Raw genomic sequence first — 14,493 nt, 5'->3', positions numbered from 1 at the left:
TTTGTGTCAGCCTAGGAAGTGGTGTCGCAGTCACCTACATTCGCGTCTTATCTAAAAAAAACTATGTTTGCGTCGATCGGCTGCCTCCATTTGCCCGTACAATAGCTAGATTTTCATTTATATTTATATCTAGCTTTTTTGCTCCTAAAACATTTGTATAGATCGCTGGTTATTCTTTACCTTCTCATTGTTTCCTCTTGATTTACAAAATTTCTAGAAAAAATATGCACCAATTTAATTAAAATATTCAGTGTATGGGATGAAGCTTTTTGTGTGCGTACGTTCACACTATTTTTGTTTCCATTTCATTTTCTGAATGTTTTTTAGAATAAGTAATTGCTTAAAATAGAATAAAATATCATTTTAATATAAGAATACTTGAATGATGGGATGAACATTTTTGGCATTCGGCATGGACATTTTCTTTGTACTTGATGGATATCGTTGAATATGTGGTCACTATTTTTAAATATGCGACGAACATCTATAAAATACACTCTGGATATTTAATAAATAAGCAATGAAACTTTTTGCAATGTGCAGTGATTTTTTATTAAATATGCAATGACCATATTACTGATCATGCAGTAAACAATTTTAAATACACAAGATAAATTTTTCAAATATGTAATGAACATATTTTTCAAATATTAGACGAATAGGTTTTCAATGAAGGAGGAATATTTTTCAAATATAGGAAGATCATGTTTTGAGTATGTGGTCATATTTTTTAACTACACAATGTACATGTTTAAATACATGATAAACAAGTTTGAATAATGGAATAAACAATATCCAAATTTATAGGGAATATTTTTGAAATATGCGAGGCACATTTTTAAAATACACGGTGATAATTTTATTAATACGTGACAAACAATTTTAAGATATGTGAAGATTGTTTTTAGAATATGTCGATAAACATTTTTTGAATATGGGGTGAATGTTTTTGAATAGAAGATGTATATTTTCTGAAATACGGGATCAATACATTTTTTAAATATGCGATGAGTGAGTTTGTAATACACGATACAGCCTGGAATGGTTTGTCATTCTTTTATAGTTTTTAATTTTGAGTTAATGGAATATTAAACTAAAAATAATGTCCCAAAATTATTTGTAGAGCTAAAAGTTAAGGAAAAAATAAAAATAAAAATACAAAGTTACATCTTAAAAGTAACAAAAAAAAGATAATCGCTCATGAAAATAGTGTTTCTTTTTATTCTTCTATTTTTTTTAATTTTTCTTCCTTGAATTCATAGTATCTAAACAATTTTCAAATGTACATTAATTTTTCAAAATTTTAAGAATTGTTTCCTTTTCTCAAAAATGGTTTGAACTTCAAATTTTGTTCAACTTTTTAGAAAATGTTCAAAAATGTTATTTAAAAGTTACAGAAAATTTGTTCAAATTTCTTTTAAAAGTCATGACAAGGTTTTTAGAATCTCAATTTTTTGTCCACATTTTTTGATAAACGTTTGTGATTTCAATATTTGTTCATTTTCCCCCCAAAAAAATCAGTTTTCAAATGTTGTATGAATAATTTCAAAAAATTGTATAAAATTTAAAAAACTAAGTTTTTTTTTCGTTTTTTCATAAAAGTTTCTAATTTTTTCATTTTTTTTTGAAATTCCTAATTTTCTTTGGGCTTTACAAGAAGTGCTATTAAACTTTAAATTTTATTGTTATCTCTCGTTAAAATCAGTTTCTCAATAATCAGCCATCAATACTATTTGCTAGCAGCTTAGGTTCATGCCTGAAAGATTGCAAATGTCAATTCTGTGTTAACGTGTCTCTTTTCTTGACTTTTCTGCTGCTCCGCAACATGCACACTAGGTCAGTCCCAGATGCTGGCCTCGTGTGCATTTCCCTTAAGTTAGTGTCATATAGCGATACCCAGCAAATAGAAATGGTCGACCCTCCAACCAGGCCGGGTTTTCTCTACTGCAACATAAGTAAAACATTTTTTTCTACATAGACGGTGAACTTTTTTTACTTGTTCAACTTGTTTTAATACATGGGAACAATTTTGTTTGCATGAAAACTTATGATCTAATATACCATGAACAAATCATTAATTCACAATGAACATTTTTTAATTCACACTAAACAATTTAATATACATTGAAAAATTTAATATAAGATCAACCTTTTTATGATATATGTTGAAAGTTTTTGGAATAAACACTGATCATATTTTTTATATATGGTGAATTGTTTTTAATTATATGGTGAACATTTTTAGTATAAAATAACTGGTTTTAAAAGCAAACAAACCATTTTGTAAAAATATGAAATCTTTTTAACCTGTTTTAGATACTTTCAGAAGCTGTTAAAAATCCACAAAATGTTCAGATTTAAAAAAAATAGTGTTTTCGAAGAAGATTCTTATTTAAAAAATTGTTCGGAAAACTCAGTGAAAACCGGTGTGTTACAGCTCATCGAATGCTACAGTGTTTGCTAAATGGGACACTTAGTGGTTTCGCGCTGGTGCATGTGTGCAACTATTTTGACGCACATACAGGTCCTGCCCCTAGTATAGGCGGATGCCGAGTAATACTAGTTCTTTTTTTCGTTCTGTTTTTAGTTAGTTGGACAGAGAACCGACTACACCCCTTCTAACCTCAACTCCAGCAGATAGTAACTCAATTCCAGTTGACACATCACCGTATCCACCATAGAGCACCTAGACACATGCAGTTATTAAGGCAACTACAGTGCCCAAAGCATGATGACCACCACTCCAAACCCCAAATCGCTTAAAGCAGAAGAATTGTTCTGAAGCGAGGTTTCGTAGCTACAGTTCATACTCCATTGCTCTTGCATCACTGTATTTACTCATACCAACTAATTTCAAATTTGAAGGATGCAATTGAAACTCCAGTGACGCAACAAGTATGTTTAAACCTACTTCTTTAGCTGGTTTGCTGTTGTAACTTTCTCTATATTGATTTCAGTTTCAATTGTATAAACAGTTATGTTCTCATGTCATGCACATTACAAGTGTTGTTAGTGTTGTGTAGTTTCCCACACTTATATTCTGTCTATACTGCTTTGTCTTAAACATATATGATTTGAACTGCGTCTCTATCTTGTTTTGGTAACATAAACTAGAATGATATAGACCGTACAGTGACCATAGTACATAGATATATGTTTGGTTCATGTTGTTATCCTGTCCCCTTTACTACTGAACTGGTTTACAAAAATGAGTTTCATATACAACATGCTAAACCTGTGATGTGGCTGCTTGTTTATCTTTTAGAATGCCGACTTGGAGAAGAGTGCTCCGTTATGCAATGGTAAAGGAAGTAATGCAGATAAGGTTGAAGATAGTGAGCCATCCCTGTTGGACTCCAATTGGTATATTAGATAGCGAGACAACCCCAAAGTCTTGTCTTGATGTAGTGCTCGAGTTACTGGCCACTACTGCTGGCACAAACTCTTCGAACTTGCTGCCTGAAACAGTTTGACTTCTTCAGTCTCAACTACAAGTTGAAAGATATCGATCAGATGTGCTGTGACAAGAAGCCAAAGGACTGAGGAAGTTCCTTCAAAATTCAGATGCATACTTTCTGGTGCAGCAACAAGCGCGGGAGGATTTAAGCGCTAAACAAGAGAAAGCTAATAAGCTTGCTAAGCTTCTTGCCAGCATGGTGGGTACCCAGGATATTGTTCTTCAGCTCTTCTGAAGTGGCTTCAGTTCTGGACTTGTTTTGCTGCGCCTTTTATATGCACTGGTCGCCAACTTTCACAACTAGTATATGTAATATGCTGCATTGTTCCCTATATTTACACTGGTGGTGAACTTTGATGCCCAGTGGATGTAATCTGTGTAATCGTTGTAATATCCTAGTGTTAGTTGCTTGCTTATTTATTTCTTATAGTCTTCTTTATTTATTTTTTTGCTTTTAGTACTGCAATTCTTTTTCCTCGGTTTCCTAATGGCCGCAATAACAATGGTACACATACAGGCCGTTGTAATCATGGCCCTCCTACGGGCCATAGTATCCATGGTCCTCCAACGGGTCGTAGGATCCATGGGCCTTCTACGGTCCTTAGGATCCTTGGGCCTCCTACGGTCCTTAGGATCCATGTGCCTCTTATGGGCTGTAGGATCCATGGGCCTCTTACGGGCCGCCGAATCCATGGGCCATACTGATCGTGGACCACTGCCCGAACAGGAGTTGGGCCGTAAATGGGCCGGAATCGGAACCATCTGTTTGTGGGTTCATGCCATAATGGGACGTTAACAGGCCATAAGGCAGCACATGCTTAATTCTATCGACATGCATAATGGGTCGCTAATGGGTTATAATACATGACAGGACGAATAAGGCCCAAAGGTTTAATGGGCCATATACGAGCCAACTGTAACCATGTGCCGAATTTAGCGCATTTGCGGAACAGGCTAGGAACAGATCGTATGTAATCGAGGGCTAGAAATGAGCCCGAGAATATATGGGCCTTAGAAGGCCGAAAGATAACATGAGCTGGAAATGGCCCAACTGAATCATGGGTCGTTAATGGGTATAAAGCAATTTACTGTTTATTATGGACCAGAGTCACCATGGACGTTAAAAGGCCCAAAGAAGCAAAAGGCATCATATGGGCCGCAAGACGTCATTGGCCATACATGGGCCGAAAGTGACAATGGGCTCGAATTATATTGGGCTGCTCACATGACGCTAATGGGCCGAATTTGAAAAGGCCATAACGGGCCATGAGTTAACGGGTCGTAAATGGGCTGTACGCGCATAGGCTGTTGACATGCTTTCGATGGGCTGGCCTTTTTAACCTAAATGAGCCACTTTTGGGCCGTGCCATGTGTCGATGTATCATAGACGCCTCATGTCCAGTGGACGGTTGACATCTATCCCAATGCGAAGCTGACATATGGTTCCTTGGGCTAATGAGAATTTTACACATGGAAAATCGCCATTGGTCATGGTTGTTAACGGGTTATCGGATCCAAAACCGGGCCCGATAGCTTAACGACGATCCGTTACGGTGGATGTCACGTGTCGGTTACCCTTGACGAAAGAGATTCCATGACGCACCATATATGATCATGGAAGTGGGCACCTCCGTGATGATAATTTGAATTCTGTTATGGAACACTTCTACGAGAGCACAGGTATGACTATCTTGATTCTGTCATAAAATTGTCATGGATGTACATGCATGACAGAAAATGTGACATACTGTGGCAAACACGTATCATCACGGAAGTGTTTTTTTGTAGTGATAGTACCGAATAATATTTCCCTTGGTGAGAACCAAGGTTATTGAACCAACAGGCGAACCACGCAAACGCCTAGTCAATAGTACCTGTACACACAAGAGAAAATACTTGCACCCAACACTGGCAAGAGGATTGTCAATCCCCTTGAACTCATTACTTACAAGGATTAAATCTGATAATGATACATACGTAAATTGAAAAGTAAAATAAAAGGAGTAAAATTGCAGCAAGCTATTTTGGTTTTTATAGTATGATAAAAGTAGACCCGTGGGCCATAGTTTTCACTACAGGCTTTTCTCTCGAAACATAGCATACGGTGGGCACACAACTTACTAGAAATTGATAGAAATCGCATAGTTGTGACAATATTCAGGGCAATGATAATGTATACAGGCATCACGCCCGTGACAAGTAGTCCGACTCCTTCCTGCATCTATTACTATTACTCTTCCAATCGACCGACTCCTGCCTGCATCTATGGTATTAAGTTCATGACAAATAGAGTAATGGTTTAAGCAAGATGACATGATGAAGATACAATATAACCAAGCAATATGATTAAACCCCGTTGTTTTAACCTTAAATGCAATAATACAAATACGCGCCTCGCTACACCTGCTATCACTGGATGATGACACTTCAAGATTGAACCAACTACAAAGCAGCTCTCCCACTAAAGATAAAATCAATCTAGTTGGCCAAACCAAACGGATAGATCGGAGAGAAATACAAGGATATAACAATAATGCATAATAAAGTTCAGCAAAGATTTCATTACTTTCAATGACTATTCCAAATCATAAGCCCACAATTCATCAGATCCCAACAAACACACCGCAAAAACATTACATCGAATCGATCTCCAAAGCGAACATTGTATTGAAGATCAAAGAGAGAGAATAAGTAATCTAGCTACTAGCTATGGACCCGTAGGTCTGTGGTAGACTACTCACACATCATCAGAAGGGCAACAAGGTGGATGTAGAAGCCTCCATACCGAAAAATGCCTCCAGATGGGATCACGGAAGAACAGAAGCTCGCGGCAGCGAAAAATTGTTTCAGGTGGCTCTCTGTTGGTTTGGGGATATACGGGAATTTATAGCGATGGAATTACGTCAAACGGAGCTGCATGGGACCGACAAGCTCATGTGGCTCCCTCTCCTGGGGGTGCACCGTGTTAGCTCGTGAATCTCTTGTAGATCTTCTGGCCTCCTCACAGACGTTCTAGGGTCCCTTCCGGTCCAGAAAAAATTACTGTAATGTTTCATTGTGCTTGGAGTTCGTTTGGTACCGACTTTCTGAAAAGCAAAAAACAGAAAGTGGCACTGGGCACTGAGTTAATATGTTAGTTCCCAAAATGATATAAAATTGCATATAAAGTATCTAATATTGGTAATATTTAGCATGAAACAATAAAAATTATAGATACGTTGGAGACGTATCAACGACTCTCAGACCTTGATCTAGTCGCGAGAAACCCCGATCCACCAGCACCTTGTGCCTCCCCGTGTATGACGACGGTTATGGCACGAGCTCGACACAGGCACGCAGTGGCGGCGATCCCATATGATAGTGCGAAAAAAGGCGGCAACGACGACCTGGGCGTCTGTCTCAGTGGCCCATGCTCGTGGTTCTTCCCCGGGGGCAGCGACGCGAGGAAGAAAGGGGAGAGCATAGGCTGAGAAGGGGAGGAGGCGGCAGGGTCAGCACGAGGGAGAGAGAGAAGTGAGGGATGGTGAGAAAAACCCTGGTCGTCTCACCCGATTGGGGATGGGGCAACGAATCAAGACAAGACACTTGGCACAGGGTTAGGTGAAATGTCGAAAATGCCCTCGGCGGCCACCGAGAATTGCAGGCGGTGGCACGCCTCCTATGCACAACGACCTAACACCGGTCATGTCGGCCTCTACGGCCCATGACAGTCGGGGCCAACACCGTCGAGACCCCACCTTCCATAGACAGACAAGACGGTAGGACGGGGAGGGGAAAATGACACTATTCATTGGTAGTCACGTCATACTCAATCCAATGGTCGGGATCATCTAATCTCAAGTTCGGAGGCCTGGATTCGTTCGGAAGCCCAATCCGATGGCCCAGAGAGCACATGTCCTGAGAAGGCTCCATTTCTTCTCAAAATCTAACAATGGGGTTTATTTAATCATCGTCCCACTTGCCCCAAGAATTATCTCACACCCCTTGGTCTTCCTTGTAGTTTTCACCCCATTTACGACCACCCTCGTGTGTTTGGTTGCATTTTATTCCCAAAACCTATGCCGGATTCCTTGACAAACTATCTCCCCATTCCTCTCGTTGTATTTTTCTTGGGTACCCACTTGAACACAAGGGGTATCAGTGTCTTGATCTTCAAACTAAAAAAGTTTATTTACCTCCCATGTTAATTTTTATTAAGATTGTTTACCTTGTGTTTATATCACACACAACCTGCACACATGCTTCCTGTAGCGAATCCCGTGCTTCTTGAGCCCTTCCGCCTGATCTACTTCCAGCTCGGACCATGACCTACATCATACCCTTGTGCCGGAGACCCACAACACTTCGAAATCGCCTCCCACTATAACACACCCGCACCACTCCCCTCTGAACACGTTAGGTGGACCCAGCCCAACATCACCCGTTTCCCGCTCGACAACATCAGACTCGGCTGCCGCCCCACACCAGCTTGCTTTGGCTTTTGTGCCGTTGACCGCATCTTTTTGTTGATCTATCCACCCACTCTCTACGCACCACCTCAACCCTGTTTCCCGCTTAGTTCCATGCTAGTAGAGCCACCCGACAATGCACACGAGATGTACACACACGAGAAATATCCAGTTATTTCATGACTAAAAGGAAAATTTTATTGTGTATTTTCTCATACATTTCTCTATTACTTCTTCATATAAAATATCACTCCATGGTCTGAACTGGTGTCATGCAATATGTGATGTATTTAATGCTTTTTTTTGTAGAATGACACTTGGTCTTTGGTTCCTCGTCCAACATGTGTGAATGCCATCTTTGAGAAATGTATCTTTCGACCCAAATTCAACACCAATGGTACGTTGGCGAGGTGCAAGGTAAGGAGTGGCAGGGGGTTCGTGGCTTCAATAAATGTGAGGGCGTTGAGCATAGCGAGATATTAGTCCGATTGTCAAATCGGCTATTATTCATATGGTGCTCAGTCTCGCCACATTCTCCCCGTGGCAGTATCTTTTGAGTGAGATCACTGTGAAGAAACACATCTTAAGAAAGTAAAGTTATACTGTATCGACCCACATACTAATGTAGGGATCCTTTTCGGATTGAGGTGTCCGTTCTAGAAAGACTATTTTGGAAACATAAAAAATCATAACACTCCATGTCCAATACAAGCATTAAAATTTGAATCCTAATACATAAGCTGCCCCATTTGGTAAAATACGTTTTTCCTTTTTGAAAAGGCAGGCACACCCCTGGCTGCTGCATCAATTGATGCACACAACCTTTTTTGCGGAATTTTGTGTGCTTTATTTTAAAAAGGGAGAATGTATTCTCAACGAAGCTAGGAAGATTACACTGTGCACTTATAGGTTATTCAACTTGATCTTATATAATATTGGGAACCCGACCAACATGGGCATGTAAAATGTGGAATCTTGCATGAAGGTGACACTACAGTCTGGGTAACACTCCATGGGACATGTATGTGCATATGGTCAAGTACACAAGGATGTAATGTATATGTGTGTAAATTTCATGATGAAATACCTTGAATTGTGAGCTGCACAAAAATAAAACTCATGAGCTTTGGGGATGAACAGAACATGTGCTAAGCACAAATTTGTTCTTTGATTTATCCCTCATTAGAGTGTGTTTCATCATCAAAATTTGCACACACGTACACTATGTCTGTGCGTATATGTGTATTTTTTGAAACGTAAAAGTATGGTTTGAAAATTTCAAAATTAAGGCCTCCATTTCGCATTTTCTGCTCAAGCTAGCACTCTCTATTTGTCAATTGATCGACCTAATTACATATTCAAGAAGGCCTGTGACTTTGATCCCCTCATCATCATGGGCTGTGGTTTATATCTCTATATCCAAGCAAGGCAATGACGCCTGGCACACCTCGGTGGTACTAGGACTCTACAGATAGAGACGTGATGAGTGTGTGGAACTGGTAGGTGAAGGTTATGTGGATATTCTCTAATAGCGAGCAATTATTAATTTTGTGTATATTTTAAGTAGCAAGTATGACATAATTCTAAATTTTCTTGGGTATTTATTTCGCAATACCTATAAGGGGTAAATCTATATGTACCAATATATATTTTAATTGGTAGGTTCTTCCTTAAAAATAGCAAGTCCGATGATCAAATGAATATAAGCCCGATGTTTACACTTGAATCAATGTCCGACTGATAATTGTCATATTAACCTTTCAGTCTTACCAAATCCTGTAGGAGTGCCCTGGATTCAGCACACACATATGTGTCCAGTTGTTTTTCACTATGTGGGAATCTCCGATGGTTGAATTAGACATCCGAATCCGAGTCGGATTCAGAGAGTTGTGTTTGTGTCCTATGTTGTGCAGTGCGCTAGCATTATGAATGCATATCCATGCAGCTGAAATATTTTTTGCCCCCATTGTTCTTCTGATTTCCTATATTGAAACAATGAGCCTCCTATAACATATGTAGTGTTGAAATAGTGTGCTTAATTACTCCAATGATGCCAATATATCCCCAATATATACATTATGAAGCAATATCATAAACTTGGGAACTGGTATGTAAAGCATGAGGCACACTTCACGTTTCACTAGAAGACATAAATACTCAAACTATTTCTGTTCGTATTCGCAAAGCCACTTTTGGTTTATGCTAATGATGAAAAGATTTGGAAATCACAGTTCAATTAATGAGGGTATCATACTAGGAGTGGATCGACCCTTTTATCATCCATTAATCTCATGCATACACATTCTGACCTTTTCCTCCTTTTCCTATCTACTATATGAAATGGGCACAACACCTGGAGAAACAATCTCTAGTGATTCTCTTATTAACTGTTGAGAAATCAGATATATGCATACAATATTGAGCTAGCTATGTATGAATGCAACTCATTAAATAATTCTCAGTTACGATATAAAATTGCTGGAGCTGGACACATGATCGTTAACCGATAGACCTAATATTAGATCGGCTAATGTCAAATAAAACATGACCAAATCAGCTCAAGAAACAAAGTATCACATGAAATAACCTGAAGATTAAAGTATCAAACACGAACTGACACACATATATAGCAAACCAGCTTAATTGCAGATTGCAGTCCTCATTTATTTATCTATTGAGCGGGGATCGATCGATCGAGAGCTATTTGCACACCAAGTCTGGAAACACAAAGTCAAAGAGAAAGAAGGCAGAATAAAATATATAGAGAAGCTAAACACCAAATATAGCACACGCAAGCACAGCTTCAACAACTGTCAACTGAGAACAGTACCAGCAAGCTGCTCGATCGATCTGTTGATCTCTCCTACTACTCCTCATGTTCCTCTGCCTCTGGAGCCGGAAGGTTCAGATCAACGTCGAACACGACGGGCTTCCGAGCTTCTTCTTGGGCGGCGACCTCCTCCCTATCGAGCCAGGAGCAGCCTTTCTTACCATTGTGGCTGGCACGGTGGCCGCTGAGCGCCTGCCGCGTCTGGAATGGCATCTTGCAGCGGTCACACGCGTACGGGTAGCGCCGCCCGTCCGGCCCGAGCTCGCCGAGAGGTTCCGGCCGGGGCGGCTCCATGCCGCGCCAGCTGCGGTCCGTGTGGCTGCGCATGTGGCCATGGACGGCCTTGGCACTGGCGAATGTGCGGAAGCAGATGGGGCACCCGTAGGGCTCTACCGGTGCTCCACGGGCGATGGCAGGGACAACGGCGTCCGCCTCGTGCAGGGACTTGAAGGTCCAGGGGTACCTGGGGTCGTCGCCTCCTCCGGAGCCTCCCGCGACGAGGTAGTGGACATGGCCGGCGGCGGGCATGATGAACACATGGGAGCTCGATCCGGTCATCATGTTGTGGGTTCTGGGTTGTGGGTTGTGGCTGCCGTTTCTGTATTTGTGTATGTAGACGAAGACGACAACACACTCTAGCTGCATTTTGTATTTGTGTATATGTAGTGGCTTGGTACTGCCGCAGTAGGCGTGGAGAGTACTGTGAGTAGATGGGCGGTAGGCGTGGTGAGTACAGTATCTGTTTATTCTTTCATACTAGTGTCCCCGGTGGGGAGGCTGTAAGCTTTACTAAGAAACATTTGCGTTATTTCATATGGAGACAAAAAAATTTACAATTTCAGTTTCTGTTTGAGAAGAGAAGCCACCCCTGGTTTTTGCAAAAACTGTGGGCTGTTTATTAAAACTGGGCACTCTCCTAACCCTCTCACAACCAGCACGCTTTGGGCGGTCGGATTTTGTAATCTTGCCATCGTGAAGGGTTCTAATATGGGGTCCACTCTCGCACGAGCCATCCGGCCACCGTCTGCAGATTCGCAGGCCGAAAGTTCTGGACGGAAGCTTTTTGGAGGAAAAGAGTTTACCCCATAGGTTAAATGGACCTCCCTCTTCATCGCATGCAGCTCGTTTAGCTGAGGTTTAGAGGAAACAAAGCACCATCGGATCTCGATTTGCATTGAGAGGGCAACATGATGTCGCTTGCTCTGCTGTAAAGCAAACCAATTCCAGCGGTGTAGGTTTCCATCGTGAGAACCTAGTACCCGTCGTTGTGCTCTCCCAAGAAAAGAGTCGTGTTCAATCGACGACCGGTAATTTTTTAGAGGATGCCAATCCAATGCCCTAACAACTAATGAAGATAGGAAAAGGAACAAAAAAAAAGAATCAAGGAAGAAAAGGAGACAGCAAAATGGTTTTGTCAAATCTGACGTTGGTTATTCCAGGATCATCCAGTGTGCGCCTATGTAAGCATTGCAACCTAGTTTATATGGTTTGATCTCAACTAGGAAGCTTCCCATGACACATAGTGCAGCCTTATCTGACGTTGGTATATCCCTAACATCTTAAATGAAAGAAAATAAATTTGACTGGAAAATTAGCACAATACAATTCTTCGTAATTTCACGTGGAGCAAAATTCTATAATTTCAGTTTCTGATTGAGGACAGAAGCGACCCTTGGTTTTGCGCAAACCATGGGCTAGTTTGGCATTCTGCAAATATATTTTATTGATATACTGAGCACTCTCCAAACCCTCTCATGACATGTGTGCTTTCGGCTCTCAGATTTCGTGGTATTGATGTCCTGATGCATTCTAATGGCCGAGCCTTCAGCCGGGCCGCCCTTTTTCTTCTGTCTTTTTTCGGCTGTATTATTTTCTTTATTTCTATGTGTGGTTTTTTGTTTCAGTTTTCTTTTTATTTATATTTTTTTCTATTTTTCTTTTGAGATTTCGTTTTTCTTTTGGTTTTCGGTTTAAATTTGCACATTTAATATTTACAGTTTTTGCAACATATGTTAAACCATTTTTTTCAAAATAGAATAGTGAACATTTAATTTTTAAACCTTTTTAATACATGGGAACAATATATTTAATACAAGACAAACAAATCATTAATATATGACATACATTTTTTGAATACACACTTATCTTTTATGTAATATACATTGAACAATTTAATATCAGATCAACCTTTTTAAGATATACGATGAACAATTTTTAAAACAAACTGATCATTTTTTATATATATGGTGGATTTCTTTTCAATATATGGTGAACCTTTTAAATATACACTAATTTTTTTAGTCAGATAATATTTTTTTACAAAATTATAAAATATTTTCAAAAAGTTGTTCATACTTTTGGAAGTTGTTCAAAATTTCAAAAAATGTTTAAATTTTAGGGAAATTGTTTGTATTTTTGAAGAATATTTATATTTTAATAAATTATTTGGAAAACCGTTGTGTTAAAGTGTATCGAAAGCTACATTGTTGCTAAACGGACCGCCTAGACGTTTCGCACCAGGGCGAAGGTGCAGCTGTTTGATGCACGTGGTCGTCGTACGGGACCTCTCCTCTAGTATAGGCGGTGGCCTAGTAACACTAGTTCTTTTCTTCCGTTCCTTTTTTATTTGTTTCATTTTCAGTTTATATGATCCTCTTTTTTCTTTTCTTTTTTCCTTTAGTTTTTACGTTTTATGGTTCTATTATTCAATATTATTTAATTTTGTTCTCTCTTTATCAATGTATTAAAGTTTGGTTTTCTTTTTTCTTTCCTTTTTTGTTTATTTCTTTGTTTCCTTTTCATTTATTAGATACATGCACAAACTTTTTAAAATCGTGAAATATTCTCACACACAAGAACATGTGAAATATATATGTATATTCTTTTGACACACAATAACATGTAACTAAGAGAAGTTCTTTCGTAGGAAAATTTCCACGACTGCGACATGGAGGACTCCATGGCTGAGTTCTTTGCATTGTGTGCCCAACACCTCCCTTCAAAATGGCAAAGCCGGGAATCTCATTCGGTCCACAAGCGATATCATGCACAAGGGTATCGGTGTCTTTATCTTCAAACTCAAAAAGTAAGTGTCCTCCCATGTTAATTGTTTATTGACATTGTTTATATGTTTATACAACACAATAACCTACACACATGCCTCCCGCAGCGAATCTTGTGCCTCTTACGCCCTTTCTCCTGGTCTACTTCGAGCTCCGACCGTGATGTACCTCTTACCCTTGTGTATGACACCCACGTCCACTCCAGGATTGTCTCTAACTCTAACATGCATGCGTCACTCCCTTCCGGACACATCGGCTGGACTCAGCCGAACATCACCCATTTCCCGCTCGACAACATCACCCTCGGCTCCTGCACCACACCAGCTCGTTTTGTCTTTTGTGTCTTTGACCGTATCTTCCCCTCGGTCTATGCCAGCTTCTCCGTACGTGCACCTCAGCCCTGTTTTGCACTCAATTCCATCCTGGTAGATACACCACACAATGCACATGAGATGAATAGTACCTATGGGAAATATCGGGCTATTTTATGCCATAAAAGAAAATTTCAATGTATATTTTCTCGGCCATTTCATCTATTACTTCTTATAAAGTAGAACTCTAGGATCTGAAATGGTATCATGTGATGCTTGATGTATTTAATGCTTTGTTGCAAAACGACCTTGGTTCCTCGTCCAACATGTCTGGATGCCATCTTTGGGACATGGATCTTTCGACACATCTTCAACACCAATGGTA

The 14,493-nt window shown here is 39.8% G+C and overlaps 1 protein-coding gene across 1 annotated transcript; it reads right to left on the bottom strand.

Annotated features, from left to right (window-relative positions):
• Positions 1 to 10,771: 10,771 nt before the first annotated feature.
• LOC119339659 (zinc finger protein 36-like) lies at positions 10,772 to 11,270 on the bottom strand. The gene has a single exon (XM_037611629.1). It carries the CDS (start codon positions 11,261 to 11,263, stop codon positions 10,772 to 10,774), a length of 492 nt encoding a protein of 163 aa, XP_037467526.1. The 5' UTR covers positions 11,264 to 11,270.
• Positions 11,271 to 14,493: the final 3,223 nt, after the last annotated feature.

This window comes from Triticum dicoccoides, chromosome 7B, assembly GCF_002162155.2.
Source record: "Triticum dicoccoides isolate Atlit2015 ecotype Zavitan chromosome 7B, WEW_v2.0, whole genome shotgun sequence".
Taxonomy (NCBI): Eukaryota; Viridiplantae; Streptophyta; class Magnoliopsida; order Poales; family Poaceae; genus Triticum; species Triticum dicoccoides.
The sequence above is the reverse complement of the archived record's forward strand: the minus strand, read 5'-3'. Positions and strand labels throughout refer to the sequence as shown.